The 24,643-nt window shown below is 52.0% G+C and overlaps 6 protein-coding genes across 6 annotated transcripts; 3 read left to right on the top strand and 3 right to left on the bottom strand.

Annotated features, from left to right (window-relative positions):
• Nucleotides 1-229: 229 nt before the first annotated feature.
• Nucleotides 230-2,632, top strand: DSM5745_08331 (uncharacterized protein; the record flags this gene model as incomplete). The annotated part of the gene is made up of 3 exons (XM_026750347.1): nucleotides 230-380; nucleotides 439-806; nucleotides 854-2,632. The coding sequence occupies 3 exons, from the start codon at nucleotides 230-232 to the stop codon at nucleotides 2,630-2,632; spliced, it is 2,298 nt and encodes a 765-aa protein (XP_026601351.1).
• A 421-nt stretch (nucleotides 2,633-3,053) lies between these two features.
• DSM5745_08330 (uncharacterized protein) lies at nucleotides 3,054-4,472 on the bottom strand (the record flags this gene model as incomplete). Its single annotated transcript, XM_026750346.1, has 1 exon — nucleotides 3,054-4,472. One exon carries the CDS (start codon nucleotides 4,470-4,472, stop codon nucleotides 3,054-3,056), a length of 1,419 nt encoding a protein of 472 aa, XP_026601350.1.
• A 371-nt stretch (nucleotides 4,473-4,843) lies between these two features.
• On the bottom strand, nucleotides 4,844-5,720 carry DSM5745_08329 (F1F0 ATP synthase subunit delta; the record flags this gene model as incomplete). Its single annotated transcript, XM_026750345.1, has 6 exons — nucleotides 4,844-4,876; nucleotides 4,936-5,025; nucleotides 5,092-5,180; nucleotides 5,280-5,410; nucleotides 5,491-5,513; nucleotides 5,586-5,720. 6 exons carry the CDS (start codon nucleotides 5,718-5,720, stop codon nucleotides 4,844-4,846), a joined length of 501 nt encoding a protein of 166 aa, XP_026601349.1.
• Nucleotides 5,721-6,546: 826 nt separating this feature from the next.
• On the top strand, nucleotides 6,547-7,096 carry DSM5745_08328 (60S ribosomal protein eL29; the record flags this gene model as incomplete). Its single annotated transcript, XM_026750344.1, has 4 exons — nucleotides 6,547-6,553; nucleotides 6,657-6,708; nucleotides 6,885-6,987; nucleotides 7,061-7,096. 4 exons carry the CDS (start codon nucleotides 6,547-6,549, stop codon nucleotides 7,094-7,096), a joined length of 198 nt encoding a protein of 65 aa, XP_026601348.1.
• Nucleotides 7,097-13,393: 6,297 nt separating this feature from the next.
• On the bottom strand, nucleotides 13,394-15,431 carry DSM5745_08327 (putative glycosyl hydrolase; the record flags this gene model as incomplete). The annotated part of the gene is made up of 2 exons (XM_026750343.1): nucleotides 13,394-14,496; nucleotides 14,543-15,431. The coding sequence occupies 2 exons, from the start codon at nucleotides 15,429-15,431 to the stop codon at nucleotides 13,394-13,396; spliced, it is 1,992 nt and encodes a 663-aa protein (XP_026601347.1).
• Nucleotides 15,432-19,507: 4,076 nt separating this feature from the next.
• On the top strand, nucleotides 19,508-19,977 carry DSM5745_08326 (uncharacterized protein; the record flags this gene model as incomplete). The annotated part of the gene is made up of 3 exons (XM_026750342.1): nucleotides 19,508-19,606; nucleotides 19,659-19,742; nucleotides 19,816-19,977. The coding sequence occupies 3 exons, from the start codon at nucleotides 19,508-19,510 to the stop codon at nucleotides 19,975-19,977; spliced, it is 345 nt and encodes a 114-aa protein (XP_026601346.1).
• Nucleotides 19,978-24,643: the final 4,666 nt, after the last annotated feature.

The raw sequence follows: 24,643 nt of genomic DNA, 5'->3' as shown, positions 1-24,643 counted from the left end.
CGATAGCTCGATCGAATACCAGAAATCGGTACATTCCTCGACCCCATACGATCGCGCTCGAGCAGGCACCAGCTATCCACCAAGAGACCAATCCCTTCGATCTGACCCCATCGTCTATCGTCGCATGGTGCATTCCTCGAAGCGGGGGGTCTTAATAGATCTCCTTCGGTAAACTCGATTACTATCTCAGATAGCCTGAAGATTTCCGGCGCGACAAGCCACTGCAGTCATGTCGGACAACTCGGGGCTTACGTCGCCTGGGGAGGCCACCTATTCCTCCAATACCTTGCATGTTGGAGATGGAACATGGGACACCGACCGCGACACCTTTCTTCTCCCCAATCTCATGGGTGTGAACTTTGAGACGATGAGGTACAATGGTATGTGACAAAGTAGCCGGCTACCTTTGATTTTTCGCACTAACTTTTTTGTTTACAGGAATGGGAAACAGGTTCCGAGACATGCCTCATTACCACACCCTAATTATTGCTCATGGTGTTATCGCAGCGATTGTATTTCTCGGGCTGGTTCCCTTGTCGATCCTGCTTGTGCGATATTACTCGCTCCGAAACCCATACCAGGCCTTCAAATATCACGTTTGGTGCCAGGTTCTTACCCTTTTCTTGAGCACAGTTGTGTTTGTTCTCGGTTGGTTTGCTGTCGGACCGAGCCGAAGCCTTACGAATCCGCACCATGGTATCGGTCTCGCCATCTATGTTATAATAATTTTTCAGGTCATATGGGGCTGGCTTGTTCATAAAATCGAGCGGAATAAGAAGAGATTCCATGTGCCTCTGAAACTAGTGGTAAGTACTTCGCTGCCTTCATCATGCCAGCCCTAATCGGATCATAGATTCATCGCTGGCTGGGACGCGCTCTGGCAATTTTGGGAATTGTGCAAATCCCCCTTGGACTCACTCTGTACGGGTCACCAAAGGTGCTGTTCATCTTATACGCGGTTGCTGGGTTTATCCTTCTGGCAATATTCTTCGTGCTGTCGTATCGATATGATGAAGACGGTGGTCCGTCTGGGGACGGTGACTATGACACCCGCTATAGTTTTATTTCCAGGCGGCCGGACGACGATGATCACAGGCGTAGCAGTCTTGGACGGATGGCAGCAGCTGGAGCTGCCGGAGCTGGGTTGGCGACACTGTTCCGTCGACGCAGCCGCGATCACGCCTCCGAGAGCTCCCAAACTTCCTATATGGATGAAAAGTATTCGGATGAAGGGTCACGCCGCGGCGGCTTGGGAAGCAAATTTCTTAAGCTAGGTGCACTCGGTGGAGGTGCTATGCTTGCCAAACGCTTTTTTGACAGGAGGCGAGAACGAGAAAGCGACACCGAATCCGGGAGATATCAGCCTGCCCACCGTAGAACCGACAGCATGACAGAAGAAAGTTTGAGTCGCCTCGACGATCGCCCACCACCGCAACCAACCTATCCGGCTCCCGTCAATCGTCCTCCGAACAGACCGCCGAGCAGAGAGCAGAGCATCAGCTCCTCTTATTACGACTACTCGTACTACTCACACGACGAAGAACGCCCAACCCATACGGCTCGAAACGCCTTATTCGGAGCAGGTGCACTTGCGGCTATCAAGGGTTTCTTCTCCCGGCGCAAAGGAAAAGATGATGAGCAGCGTCATGTGGAAGAGCTGCGGCGTCACGACCTCAAGCATGAGAAGCTAGCCCGAGCAAACAGTAAACGGCGATATACTGGAGATGGGTATTACCCTCAACGCAAGCGTCCAGCTTCCCAAACAGCTACCGATGTCTCGACCGATCTCACACCCCGTCCTCCTCGCGCGCAGTACCCTCCAGAATCGGCCCTTTCAGCAGCGCCTGTCGCACCCGGCGCGGTTGATGATGCACACTCTGAACTACCTCCAGCCCCACCAATCCATTACGATCCAGCCTCAACCATGACTCCCGCACCCGCAACGTCGCACCCGCCACCACCTCCAATCGTCCCAGTTACTGCTGCCCATGGTGGCTCCGCTGGCCCTTCGTCAGGTCACCTACCGACCCCCGGCGGCGCCGCATGGCAACGAGAGGGCCACGTCGAGTCTCCGCCAGTATCAATCAAAGTAAAGATGCACGACGACGGGCGAAACATCACACTCCGGCGGTTAACAGAGGAGGAAGCAGCCGCCGGCCGAGAAGCCCGTCGCCGCGAGAGACGCAACTCGCGCCGCCGAAACGGAAGCGTGAGCTCACTCTCCGGCAATGAAGGCACCGGCAGCCGTGATCGTTGGCGCCGCGTTGAAGAGCTCGAACGCCAGCAGCAGGAGCAAATTGATCGCGAACGCGCAGCAGCAGCAGCAGCCGCCGCCGCGGCCACTACACATGCTTCCCCTGCACCTATAACGCAACCGCCGCTCGCTCCCGCCCCTGCTGCTTCAGGGTACAGCATCCCTCCTCCCGCCTCGTCATTCCTTCCTCCACAACAAAGCATGAGCCATATCCCCCCTCGTGCGCCATCAAGCAACCCCTACGGAAGCATCACCTCGCCTGTGGGAACATACACCGGGACTGACGCGAGCGAGTACGCCACTAATCGGCGCCGGAGGCGAGCGGAAAGAGCCCGAGCAAGGCAGGAGCGGCAAGGGCATAGTGTTGAATTCACATAATACCACTACCCTCGACTCTCTCCCCTTAAAGCTATCTCCTCTTGAACATCTGTACAGATAAAGATTCTCTATTCGATGTATCTACGTCTTTGTTCCCCGCTGTTTATTCTCTTTCCCCCTACATATGTCTGAATGATCTACTAAGGTAATGACATGACGCTAGCGCTAGTTTTTCCCCTGATTTTCTTACGTTGATCTGAGTCGATACGGCTGAATGATATCTACCAGTGTTTTCCTGGCGTGTGCTCTTCTATAACGATCATCGAGAAGTGTTGGTCGATATTGTATGCTATGATTCTTGACTTTCGAAGCGTGAGTTGTCATATGTACTCTGGTATCGCTTCAGACAGGAACTTCAGTAATGAATAAGATATGGTATTCTCTTTCCTGACAATGTGTCTGCTCAACCCGGCCTCATACATCATTCGACCGCCTCTTCTTTCACCTGACTTATCTCCACCGCAAACTCGACGCGGAAGATGAAAAGTAGCCATCGGATAATGATAATAGTGAGACAACGCACAATAGCAACCGCCGTCATGACAATTCTTGAGCGCATGCATTCGCGCAGAACTGCTGCAAGAGCCGTACGGTGCTGAACGAGAAGTAAGGGGGAAATGAAATGCAATTGAAGTACGTATGCTCCGTCGACGAGTCCATGAATTGAAACCTGATCTTGGTCGACAGGGGGCATTTCGCTCCTTGAAGCAAACGGGATGGTAATTGTTGTCCGCACGGTCGGGTTGTGTTTGGACGTGACCAGCTTCCACGGCGTGAAGTAGTGCAAGGCAGTTCTCGTGAGCTGTCTGGGTGAGAATATATTCTGCGAGATGCTCCATAAAGTGTTCAGCGTTCGTTGGAGGGCAGTGGGTTGATTTGTCTCCATGGTGCCGTCTGTTCCTACCGGGTATTGGTCTGCTAGCTTCCAGTCGAAATTTATAATGCCACGACGCAGAGGGAGTTTGTCTATTGTCGGTATCGGGGCGGGAAATGGCATGCTGGGATTGTTCAGCGGTATACCAAGGACCTCCAGCTCCTGATGCGTGAAAGGTCGAGGAAAATAGCGGCCAGGGACGATACTCCTAGTTTCCCAGGATTGCTTTGGCCGAGCCGGGTGATGTTCTGGCGGTTTCCCTGTGACAGCGGGCTCAACGTTTTGGCCGAAATTTCTACTAGTAACCCGTGATGGCAGTGACCGATAAGGCGGTTCTGGCACAGGCCGTCTGTCCTCATCCCTCTTTGGCGGCACCACTTGCAAGGACGGCTGGATGTTTTCTGTCTCACCCTGAGCTGGAATACCGATATCAGCCAGAAAGGGTGGCTTGGGTGGTTTCGGGGGTTTCCATGCTGTTTCACGGCCATTGAAAAGAGACGTAAGTGGAATGTCACCCGGTGCGGCTACTTCGCTCAATTGATGTGTAGCGTGCTTGTCAGATTTGGCAGGCGACAGCACATCCCGCTTGTCTTTTCCAATAGATCCGATTTCAGATTGACGACCGCTTTGGGATATTGGTGTATTATGCGGGTTCATTGGCATCCCGCGACCCTCGAAAAATGGGTCTCTCTCCAATGTCAAATCCGAGTATAGCCTGGGAAATGTAAAGAGAAATCTCTTATAGTCGTCGTCTTCGCTGAAACGGTCAAGCGTGCGCGGACGGTTCTGGATAAAGGATGGCGAGGTAGACCCATGTTGTTCCGGAAGCGTGCTCTTTATATTCCATCTCCGAGGGCTTTCGAGAAGATAACCACGAAGGTAGTCCTCCTCCTCCTCCTCCTCTCCCAAGAACCCCGAATCGTGCGAGAACGAGGTCGGAGGATTTGTTGGCATCTCTTCCGCCATGGTGCGCTGTTGAATCGATGCTTGGCTGTTTAACAGAGATGAGTGGTCGAATGCAGAGGCAACCGATATACTAAAAACAAACTATTCAACGGTGTCTGTCAATTGGAGTCAAAGCGGGGGAAACTCGGAGCTATGTGAGCTGCATTGGAAGTTGGGGGAGATGAGATTTGAGTCAGTGCTAACATGGAGGAAGGAGCAACCCAACCCTTGAAATTAGGCAGGTACCCCCAGATTAGTCCCCCAGTCGCCCGTCTGCGAGTAGATCAGGGATTTGGTATTGAAGGTATCCGATGTGCCAGAAAGTGGTAGGGAATTGTTATAATTCTACAGGTTCAGGGTTGCGAGCGCGAGTGCATATGTACATCAGGTATCTATTTCAGGTGAGCCTGCAGGGTCTCCAGAACCTATAGAACAGTTAGATAAGATGAACTAATGGCTCTGTTTCTCTTGAACCACAACTTACCTCAAGCTCAATCTTGGCCTCGGCAATGTCCTGCTCGCTGCCGTTGCCACCGGCAATCTTCTGGGCTTCGGCGATCTGGGCGCGGACGTTCTAGAGGTGTGAAGAAGGTTTCGTTAGACCTACAACTCGAGTAGTGCAAGGTGCGAGAAGACTTACCTCAGCGCTGAATTCCTCAAGAGGGAAACCCTCAACAGCGTTGATGGTCAACTGGGAGTCGGGCTGGACAACGGCGAAACCGCCAGAAACTGTGAAAGCGATATGTTAGTGATATCACGGATCGCAAACGCAATGTCGATCTAAGCATATATCCGGCAGGGCGTAATTATGTCGACGGTCGGACGTACGGAAAAACTTCTTGCTGCCACCACCCTCCTCAATAATCTCAACGAGACCGGGTTTGAGCTGCTCGATGGAAGGGACGTGGTTGGCAAGGACACCCATCTCTCCGGACTCAGCGGGGATGTTGACCTGGACACTGAATGGAGGTCAGTAACGGCGCGATGGAAGGGTGACGCCGGCAGCGCGCGACCCAACGTGGGCGGTAAGGTGACATACACGTCGGTCGACCTGAAGATGCTCTATTTACCAAGCCGTTGTAAGTCCAAAGCTCTTTAAAGGTATTGTATAAAGTTCACCGGGCGGAGCCGTACCTGGTGAGGGAGCGCAAGGGAAAGCTTGATCTTGTCGTTGACGGCCTCAGCGTAGCCTCTGCGCTGAAGAGGCACGCGGAAAGCGGCGGGGCGAGCCCGGAGGGCAGAGCGGGCGAAGCGAAGAGGGGTCATCATCTTGCAATTGGAGGTTGGGAAAGGTGGTGATGGACGGTCTCCCACTTAGGACTTGGAGTTGCGAGTTGCAAAGGTCGACGTTCGGATGCCGGTTGTTCCCTAGCGCCGTCCGCACACGTGACTGGCAGTAAACACGACGAGGGAGTTCTCCTCCATATACTTCGGACTACACTTTGAATGGCCTTCTGAACTCTGCTAACCGGCCTGCAGATAATTACTTGGAAAGGGGCCCTCAAGCTCATTGCGAAGTTGCTGGCTACGGTACGAGTGAACGATTTTGCTCTTCGACTCTAGTCGTTGCTCCATGGTCCTCGGAAGGTGCCTCTGAATCGTAAACTCTTTGTGGGAATACTCGATTGCTACCCACCGAGCACGCCAGTCGAGCGCTCCGGTCCAAATACTTGTTCTCTTGTCTTGCGTTTACCCTCCAAAGTTTCGATAAAGGTCTGGGGAAGACAATACTTATGGGTATCGAGTATCGACATCTATAGGTCACGTGTAGCAATCGTTCCTCGTCGAAAAAACACTTCCATTATTCTCCGCACAAATCCAGATACCATATGCGAGAAATGAATGCATGGTATAGCTTTAAATAAGCAGCTTTTATATTCCCCGTACTTTGTAGACGCCTTCCCCAGAGTCAGGACTAGATACTTGGGGTCATGGTTGAGTAGGCGCTAGCCATGCTCGGTAAGCGAAATCCCACACAAACTGACCGCCGAGCCCTAGCCGACCCTCATTTGGGTGTGTCTGCCTTTTCCTCAGCTGGATAACCTCACCCGCCAACTCACGTCAACCGTCTTTCAGTCGCGACGAATCTGTCAAGATGGCCAGTACGTTTGCGCCCCGATCATGCTGGAATTTTTTTGCGCTCGAAATCACACCGGCGCGGCCGCCGAGTTGTCGAAGCCGATAGCTAACATTTCTGCCCTTTAGAGTCCAAGAACGCCTCTCAGCACCACAACAGCCAGAAGGCTCACCGTAACGGGTGCGTACGATTCGATTCCCTTACCCTATAATCAGCGTCGGTCGATGGAATGGATATTGTTTTGGGCAGTTGAGCGACAGCTAGCACATGGGATCCGGCAATATTCATTCCGCCAACACCGCAGAATACGACGTCAGCAAGAAGGAACTATATCGCTAATACCTTTTCGCCAACAGTATCAAGAAGCCCAAGACCAACCGTTACCCCTCCCTCAAGGGTGTCGACCCTAAGTTCCGTCGCAACCACCGTCACGCTCTTCACGGTACCGCTAAGGCCCTGGTACGTTGAAATACCGTCCCCACAACCACCGGTTCTCCGCATCGAGTTCGAACACCTGCTAACGGCCCTACAGAAGGAGCGCAAGGAGGGCAAGCGCGAGATCGCTTAAGTCATCTAATATAGAAGTCAAGACGAAAATGAAAGCGATTTGAGCTGGTGATTTCCTTCATCTTTTCACGTGCAATGCAATGAACCCGACCATTCCATCCCGAGAACGTCTGTCGAACGACCCCGGTTTTGTCATATAAACCAAATGGACTCGATTCCGTGACGCTTTTTCTGTTGTTTTTGGTTCTCCGTTGCGACGTCTCGAGGAATCCAACCAGGCATATGTGTGTACAGCTTCGTGCTTAACTCTAATGCGCGCTTGCTGAAGGATTTTATAACGTGCCAAGAAAAGATCCCAGGCCCTCCTATTTACCAATCACCTCTCTTCTCTCCAGTGGCGATGAGGTGCATGGACGGAGGGCTACATCCTTCGTAGGCTAGATAGGAGTAGCTGTTCAATGACATTTGTTTTCTGCCAATTTCAACATGCTTCAGATACCATTGGATAGTGGGTCATGTAGTTAGTCTGCTTGGTCTTCTCCCGTCTTTGGTCGGACTTGAGACTAGATTTCATTGCACCCCTCTCCCCTACAGGGTTGTAACAAGTCTTTCAGGATCGAGACCGATGCATCGGGGTGGGAGATTGGCATGGTCCTGAGCCAACCGGGCAATGAATGTCATTGGTATCCTGGTACCTTTAACCGTTGTAAATCAAACAAAAGAGGAAGTACTAGTAAGACATGGTTGTTTCCGAGTGCTCACGAAGGCTAGTGGAACCCAAAGGACGGTTTGAGATCACGAAATAAGCTTTGAGTGCTTTAATTTACTCCTTATATATGCAAGATCTTTTCAAAAATATAACAATCAGGTGCCGTAGTCTAAAGGTAGGATGCCACGTTGTGGCCGTGTCGGTCCCGGTTCGATTCCGGGCGGCGCCACTTTCTTTTTTGCTTTTTGTTTTCGGGATATGAATTAATGTCAAGCATCCTTTTGCTTCACTCTGAATTATGATCTAGAATAACGAGCCTCATGTTGGCCATTGCTTAGTCTATCCGTCGTTTAATTCTAGAGCGCATATATGATCCGCTGCGTGTAGAGGCGCCGCGTGTTGGAGTAGTAGCTTGCATGAGCTTTGCCAATGGTTAATAGCACAGGCCATGCTTCACCCTGCAGGTAAGAAGGTGTTTGAAAACGCTGGAATGACATCAGCTCTTTCTACATAGTGTGACATTAGTCGACAAAACTGCTGAGGCTCAATGGTTCAGAGGTTCTACTGAGGCTCAATGTCTACTAAGGCTCAAGGTCTACTAAGGCTCAAGGTCTGCTGAAGCTTGGAGGTTTTGGGAGGGCGGATCATATCGAGATCACCCTCGCGGGCCTCTCAAGAGGCCATTGCGGAGTGGGAAAAGAGAAAGAAGGGTAAGACTGAAGTGGAAGATATAGACCTTTGGGAGTGGAGATACAGACTAAGGAGTAATGCAGGTTGGTCGCTGGAGGAGGAAGACGAAGATAATGATTGAGAGTTGAGAGGTGCAAACTGAGAAGTAATGCAGGTTGGCCGTTGGATTGTCCTTTAGTTTTAGGAGCATAGGATCGAAGCAGTAGGAGACGAAATCCGAAAACAGTTGAATTAGAAGTCAATTTTTCCACTCCCTGTGCTCTTCTGTCAGTAAGGTTAGAAGGGAAGCAGGACACTATTAACCGCTTAGGTGCTGTTTCCAGCGCAATATGGACGGAGTATAGGTGGACTTACACCGGTCAGTGAGTTATAGAGGTGATAGAACTCTGTGAACCGTTGCTAATAATACCCTACACCCTCTATCCTGTGTTAGTGGTCTATTTATATATCAATAACAGGCTACGGAGCACCCGATATAGTTGTGTGTGCAGACTGCGGAGGCGAGCCCAGGCGAAAAATTGCCAATATGGATTGCTCAAACGGACGCCATGACTACGGAGCACGCAGAGTATGCACCCCGCTTAGTAGAGCTTCTCTCTGAAGATAGGACTATGGTCAATATGGTAGGAGAGTAGACAGGCGCGCCCGCCCTCCATCGCTTCGGGAAACGAAAACTCAGGACTCAGGAGTTCATATGCAACGCACGTACGTGGGATTGAATCCCCAACGGTCACATCCCGCTATAACTGCAGCTGGGGAACGTACCCCAGGCCAAGACGACAAATGTTACCAGCCCGCAAACCTGTCAATCTCCGAGTGGGAGCCGGAGCCGGAGAAGTCAGGCTTCATTTGCAGGGTAGACGCGACAATTTGAAATGGCGATAGATGCATGTCGTGGAACCCCGGGATTAGCTACCAGACCATAGGCTCATCGCCATGTCTTGAAGGTGCGTCGCAGAGCACAAAAATCCGAGGCTCGGATCCAAGGGCTCGCAAACCTGTCAATAATAGGCGTCTACCCATGGACTCACCACACCATCGGATCAGGTAGGCCAGGACTAGCGTAGCGGGCTCTGGCTCCTCGGGCCAAAGAGAAGGGGAGGCCGACGGGCCCCGAGCGCCAGGAAAAGCAATCATACATGAAGGACTCTCAATCCCGACGCAGGAGCTGTTTGTGCCAGCGGCCGCTCCGCATGGTCTGGCATGAAAACAAAACCGGCACTCGGTCAGCCCTGTGCTTCCGTGGCGCCAGAAGCAAATACCGGCGTTTGGACCCTTTATCAATGGGATTCGATTGACGTAACGGCCGCACGAGAATGTGTGGGCGCGCAGGAGCCGACTGCGTAGGCGAGTGTGGATTACCGTCGACATAGCAACGCAGATAAATAGGCATGTATACCTGGTGGTCTGCAAAGATGAGCAATATGGGTGTGCTCTAGGGTAGGGTACGGGAGTTGAGACACTTGGGCGATGGCCCCCTGGATGGGTCTGACATGACCTCTGCCCTTGTCTGGACCCCAGTGAGCGGAATCGCCACTCCGGCTGAGGAGGTAGGGGTATCCGTACTGAAGAGTGAGATCATGTCTCACTTTATCAGATCCTTGCCTCGCCAAGTCACGTCGCGATCCGACGTTGATGCGACCATGGCCCAAGGCTCAAAAGCGACCAGAGAAGGCGTGGATTGGTGCTTGGTGTTGAGGACTGTCAACCGTTGATAGCAGCTATCAGAGCCATAGGTACAAGGGTAGCATTCTCGCTTCTGTTCCCTGTACAGAGTAAGTAACCTGCGAGCCAGAAGCAACTCGCTCGGGATCGGGGTTGAAAGATGACGATAAACAAAGAGAGGTCGAGAAAAAGGAACCATCGACGCAGGCGCAGGCGCAGGCGCCGGACGCCGAATGCCAGATCAGCAATCAATCCCAATGACCGAGCAAAACGGCGAGCCCAGAGTGTCGGAACTGGAGCATGGTTTGGCGAAAGTAGTACCACCAGGCTATTCTGAGTTCAGTACTCTGTAGCTGGGGATATCGCATGTCGTGAGACATGAACGTATAAGCTCCGGCGAAGAAACAAAGAGGCAAGCGCCGGTGACACACGTGGGGCCCAGTCGAAAACATCGATGGTTCGTGCTTTGGCCTCGTCGGCCTTCATTCTAGTATGAATTCGGCATGGAAACATTGAATGAGCGACTGCATGGTAGAATCCTGCTCGCCAAGGCCCGGTACGTGCCGGGGTAGTCCAGTACTTGCTTGATGAGAGAGAGTAAACCAACGCAAGTCAGGTGCGGGGTGAGCAGTGAGCAGTGAGCACAAGCCGAAGTGTCAACATCCGCTTGCCTTACTGGAGGCTCGCAGACCATACTGAAAGGGTTCAGCATTATTGAAATGCAGTCTGCTGGCTCCTGTGCAACCTGAAAACTCGGTGATGCTCGGTGGAGGGCGTCTGTGCTACCACTGTCGCTCATCTTGTGATTGCTGGGCCATCCATTTCGATGCCTGCTATCCTCCCTTCAAAGCGCCGAATGGCTTATACTATATATCCTCTATATGCAGACAGTCAAAGATGGGCCACTGCCAGAAACGTACAATACCGCTAGAAATACAAAAACAGCTGAGAATTTCCACTTTGATTTTCGAGCTCGATTTGCCGATCACGGGTGGACCGGTCTGCGGGTACACTAGCCCAGTCTGCACTAGCTCCATCGCAATGGCAAAGACCGAGATGGCCCGCCTGCCAATGAGCGCCAACGCAACTTTGTGGTTCACTGGTTACGTTACTGGTTCGGGAGTCAGTGCGTTGAGTTTGGCGTTGGCGTTGACAAATAAGCTATACGCCTTGTTCTGTCTTTCCAATCTGCTGAGACGGGCGTTCCATGGGATTGGGATGGCCGTACCGGGGTCTACTGGAGTCCACTCCCGTCATGTCAACACCAAGAAGCAAGAAGCAAGAAGCTGGTTCGAGACTAGCACTCAAGACAGAAAAGATTAGTGTCCTTTGTTGTTTGCGTCAATAGCGGTCAACACATCTTCGACCAATAACAGCCATCGACGGTATAGGAGACGTCAAGGACTCTCCTCGTCTCTGCAGAGTACGGAGAACTAACTCACCTCACCATGCTTTGCTGCTTTGCTTCACCACAGAAGGATGGGGGGAAAGGCCCAAGCACACACTATCACCTCTGAACTCCCAAGAACGAGCCACCAATAATCATCAAGCCACAACTTACTCGACACGGAATGATCTTCAACTGGAATCATGGCAGAATGTCTCCGTCCCGGGACCTTTACCCGATGACATCCATGGGCGTTGATAGGCAGGCGACGAAGCCCATGGTCGATGCTCGCGGAAGCGTGGGTGATCTGCAACGCTCAGACTCAGATCGCCTGAACCGTGGGTCTTTGTCTTTCCAGGTTTCAGCACTTGGTCTTACGGACTCGGAGCACATACCCGTGGAACTTGCGCTTTTGAGGTCTATCCTGGACTCGCCTCTTTATTTACAGGCTCTTAGTCTGGCTGCTCTGACAGCGGTTGGCGGTTAAGGTTCCGTGGTTATAACGTACTCTCTCCTATTTGGTTCTGCAGTGCTTGCTTCATGACGGAGATTGGGACATGTTTCATCACCTATACTCCGTAGTGCAGGTAAAGATGCGGATGAAGATCGCTAGCCACGAAGTCTACAATCGATACGGACTACCGAGTGCGTACGTCGTCTACTCTTCTAGACGTGGAGAGAATTCCAGTTCATGGCCTAGTTAGGTCATTTGGAATAGCACCCCAACTCGGTACGTACTATATACTATGGGGTGGCACAAGACAATATGCCTCTCTACTTATACTACTGATTTGGTACAGGGATATCGACGGCCATCGAGTAATATGCAGATATATATCTGCCCATTGTCTATACAATTCCGTAGACTACGACCACAGTCCATATCTCCCTTGGCGTACATAGTCTTCCGTCGCACAGGACAGAGGGAGTCTATGATCTGTCTCCGCCGCGGACAACTAGCCAGAAGATCGTCAACGGTGGCTGATCACAGCGTGGCATAAGCATAAGTATGATCTCACCTCGCCCGCCGCGTGGTGAGCCCTTTCTCCTGCGCGCGTCAGATCCTCAATTCGTGACGATGATCGTCCGGATAAATGGCTAGTCCCTAGATGGCTTGAACGGTCTGGCCGTGAACGTTGCTTTTTCCTCTCTCTTCAGGTTCAAATTCAATAGTGGTCGGGTCGAGGTACCACGGGCCAGGCATACGGAGTATTACTTGAGCCTTGAGGACCATTGTCAGAAGTATCTACTCCGTATCCACTAGTGATTGGTGAAGCAGGGTCAGAATGCAGATGGACGCCAGATCCAAGATCTGAATCGACCCCTGCTGCAGCCTGCAGTTCGTCACCGGTTCGCAACTAGGTGGTGGTGCATATGATACGTTCCATTCCAGATCCAACGAGCGCTGCTATGGGTCATGGGCATGGCCAGATCGACGATCAAGACGTGCACTTGCCACTGGCCCACTGAGCCGTCGTGACGATCACGAAGGATCCTCGATTGGCTTTCCAGCCCGAGCGTGACGATCATGGACTCATGGAGCCGAGTGGTTTTGTGGGAAAAGGGATGTGATGGGCTGGGGCCGGGTGGAGCTTGACTCAGGTGCGTACCCAGGAGGATGCTCCTGCCCAAAAACTAGCTCGCATATTGCTTCTTCAAGCCCAAGATCGCAGCACCTTCATGCAAGAACCTTGGAAGTTGGAACTTTTATTTCCTGCTTCTACCAGTAAGCACAGGTTATGTACGATAGTTGCAGACTTGTAGCGAAAGCATATGCAAGATATACTTCGGACTCGAAGCGAGGGCACGGCACTGTTAGAACTATTACACTTATTTCAACCTCGGCCGAGTCGGTATAATCGGAGTGGCATCTGCTGCATTGCATTGGCTGACCATGGTCCATGATCCTACACCCTTGCGAAAACAGGCATCGACTCAATGGAACAGTCGACTTCGATATCCTGTCCTCCCTCGTACTCCTCGCCCTCATCACCCTCAGCTCCGTCCCCATTCCAGATCCTCCACGATGCACCCGCGGGTAAATACACGGAGATCCTCCGCTGCCCTGCCTCCAGAACAGGGGCGACGAGGTACCGCGCGCCGAAAAGATACTCCGAGTCGACCTCCCAGCTGCGCTTGTCATCTGGGAACTCGTAGAAAAGGGTTCTGATGACTGGTGTCCCCTTCTCGTGCGCCTCCTTCATCAGACTCCGCGTGTACGGTCTCAGCTTCTCGCGGATGAAGATGTACCGCTTGCAGATTTCGTACACCTCCTCGCCATACGACCAGATCTCGTTATTGGCACCGGGAGCTGTGGGCTGGTCTTTTGGTTTAGGCTCGCGGTCTCCATGTAGACGCATCACGGGACAGAATGTGCCCCATTGGAACCACCGCGTGAAGAGCTCGCGGAAGGCAGGGTCGTCTGGGTTTCCGCCGTGGAAGCCGCCGATGTCAGTCGTCCACCACGGGATCCCGGCCATGCCCATATTCAAGCCTGCAGAGAGCTGGTTACGGAACGATGACCAGGACGAGGCAATGTCGCCGCTCCAGACGAGGGCGCCGTATTTCTGGCTCCCTGCCCACGCGCAGCGGAGCAAGTTGACGATGTTGGATTGTCCTTCCGCTTGCATGCCCTCGTAGAAGGCTCGCGCGTACTCCTTGGGGAAGGTGTTGCCAATCTGCATATTACTGCCGGCGTGGTAGCGGTAGATATCGAAGTCGTATATGGAGTATTCTGGTTCCGCTTCGTCGAGCCAGAAGATTCGGATGCCCTTGTTATAGTAGTGTGCCTTTGCCTTTCCCCAGACGAACGATCTTGCGGCGGGATTGGTGGCGTCAAAATGCGTGATGTCGCCGTCGCATTGCATGGCGATGCGGAGGCCGCGGTCATGTCGGATCAAAAGGCCTTTCTCGAGCATCTCGGAATAGTTTTCGGACGCCGTTTCGACCGTGGGCCAAATGGAGACCATGAGTTCGACTCTCATCTCCTGAAGTTCCTTGACCATCGCATCTGAGTGGTCAGTATTCGCTCGCTCGCTGGTCTGGAGACAGCTTACCTGGATCAGGCCAGAATTTAGGGTCAAACTTCCATTCTCCCTGGTGCTTCCAGTGGAAAAAGTCACAGACAATGACATCCAAAGGGACCTTCCGCCGCTTGTACTCCCTGGCCACGTCCAACAGCTGCTCCTGGTTCCAATACCGCAGTTTGCACTGCCAGAATCCAAGCCCATACTCCGGCATCATCGGGACATAGCCCGTAACTTGGGCATACGCCTCCTCGATCTCCGCCGGTGAGTCTCCAGCGACGACCCAGTAGTCCAAGGCTTTGGTCGAGTACGCTTCGAAGCTCATCGTATTGGTCCCCAGCACCGCCCTCCCAATCGCGGGATTGTTCCACAAAAAGCCATACCCAAGCGATGACAGTGCAAACGGCACGCTAGCCTGTGAGTTCCGGTGTGCAAGCTCAATGTCACTTCCCTTGAGATTCAGCGCTGGCTGCTGGTACTGGCCCATCCCGAAGATCTTTTCTTTCGGGTCAAGCGACTCGAAACGCATCGTAAGATGGAAGTCGCCGCCCAGGATAGGCCGCAGCTCGCGGGCCTCAATCTCCAAGGCGCTGCATTTCGGGTCAGTCGGGTCGCGTCTGTGCCGGGCGTACTCTTCTAGCAGCTTGCTGCCCTGAGAATTATAGATGGTGAGCTTGCCGCGTTTGGTGACGACAGCTTTGATCTTGCCGTTGACTAGGGTTGCTTCCCCGTCTTTGTCTTCGGGGAGTTCAATGCTCGGATTGCCTGCCTCGGGCTTGGGTAAAAGGGCCCAATCCTCTGCGGGCATGGCCGAAAGCTTTGTGGCTCGGATGCGGAGTGCATTGTCGCTCCAGGGCTCGACCCAGAGGAGGTGGTCGTCGAAGCGGAAGACGAGTTTGTCACTGTCGGAGTAGAGCATGGTCAATGGCTTTCAGACTGAGTGAACACTTGGAATTGTCGATGAAGCATAGCCTGAGGGAATGGTAGTATATATACCTGACAGCAGCAACAGCTCAGCGTCTGCTGCGTCACCCCCACAGGGACAACATGACAGGGCGTGCTTCATGATCGCCGGTTTGGCACCCAATGATATGAAGTACTCGGGGTAACAGCAGCGGCTTTGGGGGGTTCCGATTTGGTGGATGAATAGAATCCTGCGGGGGAGAGGGGGTGTAAGTTGGAGATGAAATTCAGCCTAAAGTCTGTACAAAGACCAAGCAGACCACATGACTCAATGCACAATATGAGACTGATCTAACACGCCTACAGTAATCTTCTGGTTTCCTTCATCTAGCACACCTCTCAGGTAATCTTCCGACTTCTCCAACACACCTCAGATTACATCGAGCCATGTCACCTGTGTGTCTCCTCCTAGCCTCGTCTCTCTCTTTTTACCTGCTAGCACAGTCACTTACTCTTCAACAGTCAGCCATCATTGGCTCCCTCAAGAACCAAGGAAAGCAACATCTTACAAAATAAGCATTCACGTTCACAGACAGAGTGTATGAATTGGAGCCAATGTTCAGCAACAACCCCCAACAATACATGATTACCGCCATGAAGCCCACCTCCAAGAGCTGGGAGAATGACATTCCAGACTCGGAATTCAAGCCCCTGCGGGCATATTCCATACGGACACAACTCCAAGTCTAGACGTCATTGCAACTCACGCACTCGCCAGTCTCAGGGAAAGACCGGGCTCAGTCGGTACAGAAAAGGGCGCTTATCCCAGTGAAACTGGGATATCGACACTTCTGCGTGTGGACATCGATGATGGCAAGGCGTTCCAAGCAGACATTGCCGGAGCAGTAGCCGACACAGGATTTAGCAACGGTAGAATGGCTGTACCTATGCGAATGAACGAGATCTGGGCCTAGCTCCCCAATTCTCATGAGTTATACTAGAGAAGCCCGATGGATTCTCCACGACTAGGCACAGGATCTATAGCTGGCGAAAATGGAGGCGTCGTTGGAGGCGATCACCATTTGCATTGATCGTGTCAAAGTCAAGCAGATGATGCTCGACGAAATACTTAAATCTACTATGGTGGTGAAGTATTTCTCTAGCCGACAGCACTTTGGCCTGGCCTTAATACATCCCAGCGACTCTGGTCCACTTCCTTCTCAAGTGTCCTTGATTATTGTCAAATGCACGCTTGTTGTCCCACGGACAGTCGATTCAAACTTCCATGGAGCCTATACTGGAAATTCCAAAAAAAAAAGGGAGTAAGAAAGAAAAAGAATTGGCGCCGCCCGGAATCGAACCGGGGCTGGCACGGCCACAACGTGACGTCATACCACTAGACCACGGCACCTGATTGTTGAAAAGTCGTTTTTTGTTTGCATAAATAAGCCAAAAAAAGTTAACATTACTGTAGTTAGGCCATGTCCAATCACTCGTGCGGTCGTCTTTTACACCATCATTAGGTCTAGGAATGGCACAAAAAATATGCAACCTTCCAGTAAGCTTGAATCATGCTATCTATCACCACTACTGATGTAACCCGTCAGTCAGTGGCGATTGATTGCTATATGACGTGGGCATAGATAACTACAAGAAGCACTCGGAGGAGGGATTGATATCATCCTATCTTGGATCATATGGTGTATATTCTCATAGTCCGAGATTGACAATATCGAGCATTCTTGGGCTGTTGGTGTTGGCCTATCTAGTCCCGAGGAAGGAGGGGTTGTGATGTCAGAGCATCCCCTGCCAACGCGGCCCTGAGATCGGGGATGATCCCAGTCAATCAGGCTTGGGTGCGCTATCGAAGGCTACTGCTTATGACTGGCTGTTTCTCGACAGTCTCAATTCAATTGTCGAATCAGGGGCAGTAGCACAATGGGAATGCAGTCAGCCCGGGGCATTCGGCAGGGGATCTGGGAGATAACGGTTTGGTCGACGTACATTAGGCCATCGATGTGCATGCACTATTACAGCATTGTGCAGGGGTCCTTGCAGATGGGGCGATGAGCGATATCATGGCCGGGTGGTGGCCCCGTCGCCGCTATGATCGTTTCTGCCGGGTCGCAAATGGGCGTTGCGCCCGGGATCTGGTTCTATATTAAGTCCGTGGCGTGTCTTCGTTGGCCGGAATATATAATATTTCAATCGAGCGTGCAAGCGCTGTGGGTAACGTTGAAACCTGAGACAACCCGGAGCATTGGCGGCGGGGGTATCAATGCACTCCGGAATCCGTAGTGATATGCGGGGGTCATGCAGATACGGCCTCTTCTGTCACGGTGCTAGCATTACATGAGGAACTCGGCGGTTACGATGATACGATCCTGGCCGGTAGACGAACTTGAGTGACTGTGAATCTAGGGTTAGCGGAGTATCAATTGAATTAACCACGGTAGACTGGAGTATTATTGAGAGACAGAGGAGTTGTAGATAGGCAAATGGTACGGAGCAAAAGAAGCGATCTTCGATCTTCATGTGCCAGACGAAGACGTCATCATCGAGGTACCGTACATACTCCGAGTACACACTCAGGAGTTCATTATCAGCGCGAGAGCAGTGTTGACGCGGAGTCGGCATGTCGGTAGATTACGGCAAATCGACAATGCCCAAACCAGCTTCCATATAGACCATGCCTGAACTTGATCAGGATATCAATAAATAGATGAGAGCAGTATCAGATGGTGGTATACTTTGCAGGAGCCACGGAGAGGCCCCACTCTGCTACCCGACCGTCCGACGTGCCGGAAAAAGCCTCCAGAGGACCTGAAAGTGAAGAGTGAAGACAGGCGCTGAGAGCTCATCCATGGATTCCATGGCCGTTGAGTTCGGACTCCATCGGATACTCACCCGCCAATGACAAAAGTATCCGACTTGAATTGAGTTGCCTCTGCTGTGGTACCGTTAGACAACTTGTTCTGCCTGGCAGATATCTTGGGTTCTTAACTAATAACCAGAGAGCACGGGCACGAGCGGGATGGACGCACTGAAACGCCCAATGTGGAGCTGTCAAGTTTCACTGCTGACGACTCTATCTTTGACACCCAGGAGACAGCGACCAGTTAAATATATATGGATGGCATCTGAGGTGAGACGGCAGAAGGTTGTTCAACACAGCCACAGCCGAGAGTACGTTCGTGCCCTTGTCAGCCCGATGCTATATTTACTAAGTTCTCGAAGGGCTGGGAAGCCGTCCGAGAGCATCCGGGGTCATCCATGGTAAATCATGGGGATGGAGTAGAGCTACGCGGCGGATTATGCAAGCGGCAGTCAATTCGAGACAGAGGCCATGGGTAGCGATACACGTTTCCCCGGCTGGATATATGTTCCGCTACTAAGGTCCCTAGAAGATCGCTGATCCGCCATGACGACACGACATAATGACGACTCAACCACATGGTCGGTAGTGACGATGCGATATGCACGATCTCTTGCATAATCTATAGAGTGTGAGTCTCAAGGGCCAGTATAATGACATAGTTTGCGACCTCAACCGTCCCTGAGCATAACAGTAGTACAATCAGACAATCAGTGCGAGAACAATACCCGTAGTTAAGCGACCCGCTAGGCGACCATGGACGGATCTGTCTGAAGCCTTGGTTGACACTCGGTCTCGTTGAGTGGGTGAGCCACATTATTAAATAGACATGTCTGGAGTAGTTGAGATGATATACTCTAAGTTGCTAGAGCACTACCGTTTGTGAAGCAGATAAGACATCAAGGAGTCAGTTCTATAGGGAAATACAAAAATAAAAAATGAATAACCCAAAAGGGTGGGACTGGGGGGAAAACAGGGAGAGCGACCTGAGAAAAACGGAAGCCTGAGGGAAGTGGAGTGGGTCGATCTGACCCTGAAACTCTCTTAGTCTGCCCCCCATACTAAATACTTATACGCCCTCCTCCGCGCTGCCACCTGCTTTCTACACGCTCTCAACCTCTTCAACTTTTGATATCGGCGACACACATACACAACAGAACATACACCTCTACCACATTCTGCGGCTTCTACCTTCTGCACCTCACATCCGCTCCACCATGAGCTCCTCTACCGTCCAAGTCCCCCGCCCGCCCTCCGGCACAGGCACCGGAAAAGACCTCGCTCCCACCGGCGCCCCCGGATCTATGGGTTTCGACGTGAGCGCTTCTGTTCTCTTCGAAATCTATCCTTGACTAACCTCACCGACAGATTGTCAGATGCTCGCGCTGCCAATGCACTATGAGTCTAGATAGCGGATCTACCCCTGCCGGAGTTGTGCGCTTCGGAATGAACGTACGTCGCTGGCTACTCGCCTTTCTTAAACCCACTCGCTAACTTCTCTTTCAAAGAGCTATTACTGTGGCAGATGTGCGAACAGAGTGGGATATACTGGTTGAACAACGAACCCTCGCGCTACAGTTACGACGTGATATCTACCACTCTACAACGATTTCGGATACAAGTTACGGGAAACATATACGAATACAAGTCGAACTCGGACTCACCTATCGTCACCCTCGGGTACTGAGATACTACTTGCAGTATCTCGGCACTGATCGGAACCACCGCCGTCACCGGATCGGTCATACGATGAATGACTGGCATTCGCCCTGGGAATACTGGATACGATGGAAATGTTTCGGAACATCTTCACTGTGCTGGCGCAGGATGGCCTCGCTGAGGTTCAATAGCAATGGTTGGTCTAGCCACTGGTTATCAGAAACTTCGCAGTCGCCTAGCTCCCCCGGATTGTGTCCCATACAATTCGCGGTCGCACGCAGCCTGAACGAGCTTTACTTGCTTATCGGCCCGGACGCCGAGATGCCACTGAACCGCTATATTACGAACTCTACCTCGATTTGATACCGCGCATGGGGATCTACTCGGAAATAGACGCTCGAGTTACCCGGCTCCATACTTGTTCATCGATAGACTAGAATACATTCGGGCTTCTACATTATTGATCGTGCGCTATTGCCAACGCCACAATAGCAATTATTTGGCTCATTTCGCAACACTCATGTATCTAGTCAACTAGCTACAAAACGAGCATTTCGCAAACAAATTCCGTCTGCGTATCCAGAAACTGCCTTAGTGAAACTACTGAAACGACCCAGTTATAATTCCAGACTAGGAGCCAGGGTGGGAATGTGACTCGCCTATCACAATGTCAAACAGCGGTAAACCCCAGAGATCCTCGCCACGTTCACCACGAACTTGTAGATCCTTCGGGCGGGAGGAAGCGCTTGCATGATGGCTTGACTCTGTAGCACAGTCACCCAGCATGCCGGTTCCAAATCACAAATTGATGATCTACGGTGACAGTGTAAAGCTTCCAGCTGAAATCCCCGACAGCGTATAGTCAGGACTCAGGAGGAGTCTGAGAAATGCCGCGGCGGCACTCCGTATGTCTCACACCCCCTTTCCAGAACACACCGTTATGGAATCCCTCTAACCAAATCAGGCCCTCGTCGAAGCCTCCGCTGAATATTCTACGCACCCCGCAGTGGACCGATTTAAAACTCTAGAGTCAAAATCAAAATCTTCAGCTCCATCATTCATGTGACCCTCGAAGAACTCAAAATCTGGAGGTTGGATTTCAATATTGACTGGGGGAGCCTTGGAGTTGGGGCACGGGGGAGGGTCGGCCCCAGAAACTAGCGATCTGCTAGCTATATCAAGCTATCACGGTGACACTACTGGAGCAGTGCTAGTTTCTGTTTGCTTGCCAGATTTCCGCGGCCGCCATGTGCCCGTTGCTCCTTCCCTGGGGTTTAAGGATGTTCAGGACGAACTGGTCTCCGGTCAGTTCGGTCGGGGATTACTACTTCTCCTCCGTCCTCGGGGGCCGGGGCCCTAACTACTGTGGGGGATTGAAGATGAGGGTGAAACTAGCCTACTGTCGCCTTACCTTTTGCTGCGACCCTGTCTCGCCTCAGGAATTCAGGGGCCGAAATCGGCATAGAGATGGATGAGAGCTCTCATTAGAGCTTCAGCCTTCAGATGTATCTGCCATGGAGGCCGCTTACTCCGTGAAACAGCCGATTACCGACCACGATAGGAAGGAGCTTTGGGTCTCGGCCGGGCAAAAAACAATCTAGCTAGCTGTGCCTCGCCGCTCGGAGAACGCCGTGAGAGTGAGACGGTGCCTGGCCGGTCGGGGTCTCAGCTGTTGCTCGGGGCTGACGAAGTCACTGGACGGTCAGCCAGCCACAGCCACGATCCATCAGAAAAAGCAAGCAGAGAGCGCAGACCGCGAATTGGCAATGGCATTTGGCATCCGCAGAGCCCCCTTTTTTTGTTGGGAGTCTTGGGACTTGGGATGGAATTGGAATTCCGAGGCAGTGGGTCGGCGGTTGATCAGTGGGTCTATAGAGCCTTCTCGGCCTGTTTCATGTTTTTGCCACACCTTGAGAACAGAGTACTCTGTAGAGCTGTCTGTTGTGTATATTGTTCTTGAGTGCTGATTTGAGATGCCGAGCGCTTGTCGTCAATAATGTCTTCGATTATCGGCGGAGTTGCTCCCCAGGGCGAATGCAGGCATTACCGTACTCGACTGGGACATTCTATATCCAACTGAGCTGTTACTCAGTAAGCCAAAATTAGTTTCGTGGAGCAACGTGACTATTATTTATCGAGCCATGTGATGTCCTGTTTATCAAAGCATTTCGACTGGAACGAAGTATGTTGGAGATTTACCGCACCGTGCCAAAAACTCGTACGCTTATCTCGTTCGGCATACCCCGGCAGTGCTCACTGCTGACGGCTGACACCACGCATCCAGCGGTATCTGATCAAAAGGCTTCTGCTCGCTGCTTCATCCAGTAAAAGATTTTCTTAAATAAACAACTTACCACTCGAGACGTTCCACAACCATGACTACGCCACGTCCAATGCACTCCGGAAGCACCGCGTCAGCCTCGCCCTGAGGAGGCTCGACCGGAGCCTGCTGATTGGATCCGGATCAATAATACTCTTGAAGATCAACCCCAGTGACCACTCAGGTGGAAGCCCGAGAGTGAAGCTTAGAGTTTCTTGCTGCCCACGCGACGTGATCGGCGTGACCCATGGCCTCGTATTTCGACCCTAACCGCGTCGAGCTGTGACTTTCACACGACTTCTCCAGGGCTCAACAGCCATTATTGCAGTCATGGAGACAACAATATCTTATCTAGGGCGAGGTGCAGCTAGGCCAGTGAAGAAGAGCGTTCATACCCGATCAGGCAAGGGGCCTCGTGGTCGGTCAAAGGCAAATGGGCACAATCGTGTTTTGCTACCCGCCGTGGCTAGTAGTAGTAGGGTCCTGCCATAGAACTCAACAGTCTAGATATCTGTTATGCTCAGGGAAAGCATTGCTGCGGAGCTTAATATCATGGAGGCGCAGGTTGTGTGTGGCCGGGCCTAGCAGCAAGTTGGTGAACGGCCATATGTATCATCACCCTTTTAATCCTCAATCTACTGCGCATCACTGTCGAATCAACACATGGTCGCCCCAGGCTAACAACTTCATGAAGCAAACAGGTGCTGCAGGCTCACACTCGCGTAAACAAAAAGGCCCGATGGCGTCGTGTCGAGTGCTTGCCTGAGAGTCCTATAATAAAGTGCAGCTTGAGCACGGAACTCTGGATGAACCGTCGGGCTTCAATATCGCGCATATGTGGACAAATCTGGCAGTGATCTGGGGCCTTGCTGGCGAATGACTCCACGGTGATGCTGGGCTTAGGGCTCGGTGCCAACGGCGCTCGGTTGTAGGAATCCAGTAAAAAACCCCAAAAGCATCAGCAAGGAGAGCTCATATGCGAGCGCTCGGCGTAATCAGGAGTGTATCTTACTTTCTTCAGCGGTTGGTGTGAGTCTAAGGTCCTCCTGGCGCTCAGCCGACGTGAGTTGCACAATTACCTATAAGGGAAAAAAAGTCAACCATTCATTAATCAAGCCTAATCTGTATCAAACTGTCAGGGGCGGGCCCAAAGAAGGCTTCAAAGTTCATGGAATCGGATTTATGTGCGGGTAGTAGATTGAGCCCCGTTAACCGAGGTAGGATCTGCTTAGGAAAGGCGTCCCTGCTTCGCAATCGGAAATATATTTTAGCCTCGCATCACAATACTCCGTAATCGACAAAAGGCAGCACTCGCCGAGTCGCCGCACTATGCGCAATTGCGCATACCCGGCGTGGATGATAGTCGCCCCGATGCAGCCGAGTACTTCGGAGATAACTATCTCATATGCAAAGAACGAACAGGGATCATCCCGGATGAATTGGGGCCATCCTGCCTTTGCCTTGAAGAGGCGGAGAAGGAATGGGCCACGGCTTCGCTTCCCGCTGCAATGCCCAAAAGGCCTCGAGAGGGCTGCTCCGTTCCGCGGATGACCTGAAGGGTCATTCCGAAGTGTCTGTTCGCCTTGTACTCCGTACCATGTCGATCGGAAGTAAAGAGATGGGAATCGATCCTTTTCTTGACCTGGATTTGTGCGTGTCATCGGACATGATACATCACAATTGTCCCACAACTATCTATTTTTGAAGCAATCAAAAAGCGAGACTCCCATATCGCCTCCGCCAATCATGACCGCACCTGCATTGCCTCAAGTCTTGAGCTTCTCATCGAGTTGACGGCGGGTGTTTTGCTTTTGCCTGGATCTGTCATCTCGGGACTTTCGAACATCAACTCGACCAAAGTTCGAACCCCTCACTCGAGCAGATTGCCTCACTGTGGATACTGGAATGCTAGTATTCACCAACTGGTTGCTGCACCGATAGCATATGCAAGGTCTGGACTCAAAAGGCCGCCACTCAGAAGGCGCTTTTTATCCCAGCTTCAAGGCTCCAGGTTGCTTCCCCTGGAGACCGGCCCGAAGCTCAATCTGGCGGTGTAACGTCCATAGTGCCAAGATTAATTCTGGGGAATTGACGGTGCTGTTCGACGATGGAGATCTGGAGAAGACGAGGTTTGTGCGAGGTCAAGTGTGGCGAGCGCCTGGGGATCTGTCAATGTGTTTGTTTGTGTAGGCTGATAAAGTTTGGAGGATTTGATATGTTACGTCCCTTCATATGCCCGATCATGCAAAAGAGAAAGGGAGGAAAAGAAAAGAGAGCAGATACATGGGACTATCGAGTGCTGGGATGCGGAGAGAAAAAGAAAGTTCGCCGTCTGCTTGTGGCCGTGGCCGGTCTGCTTCTTCCCTTCCACCCT

Source organism: Aspergillus mulundensis, assembly GCF_003369625.1.
Source record: "Aspergillus mulundensis strain DSM 5745 chromosome Unknown scaffold_9, whole genome shotgun sequence".
Lineage (NCBI taxonomy): Eukaryota > Fungi > Ascomycota > Eurotiomycetes > Eurotiales > Aspergillaceae > Aspergillus > Aspergillus mulundensis.
The sequence above is the reverse complement of the archived record's forward strand: the minus strand, read 5'-3'. Positions and strand labels throughout refer to the sequence as shown.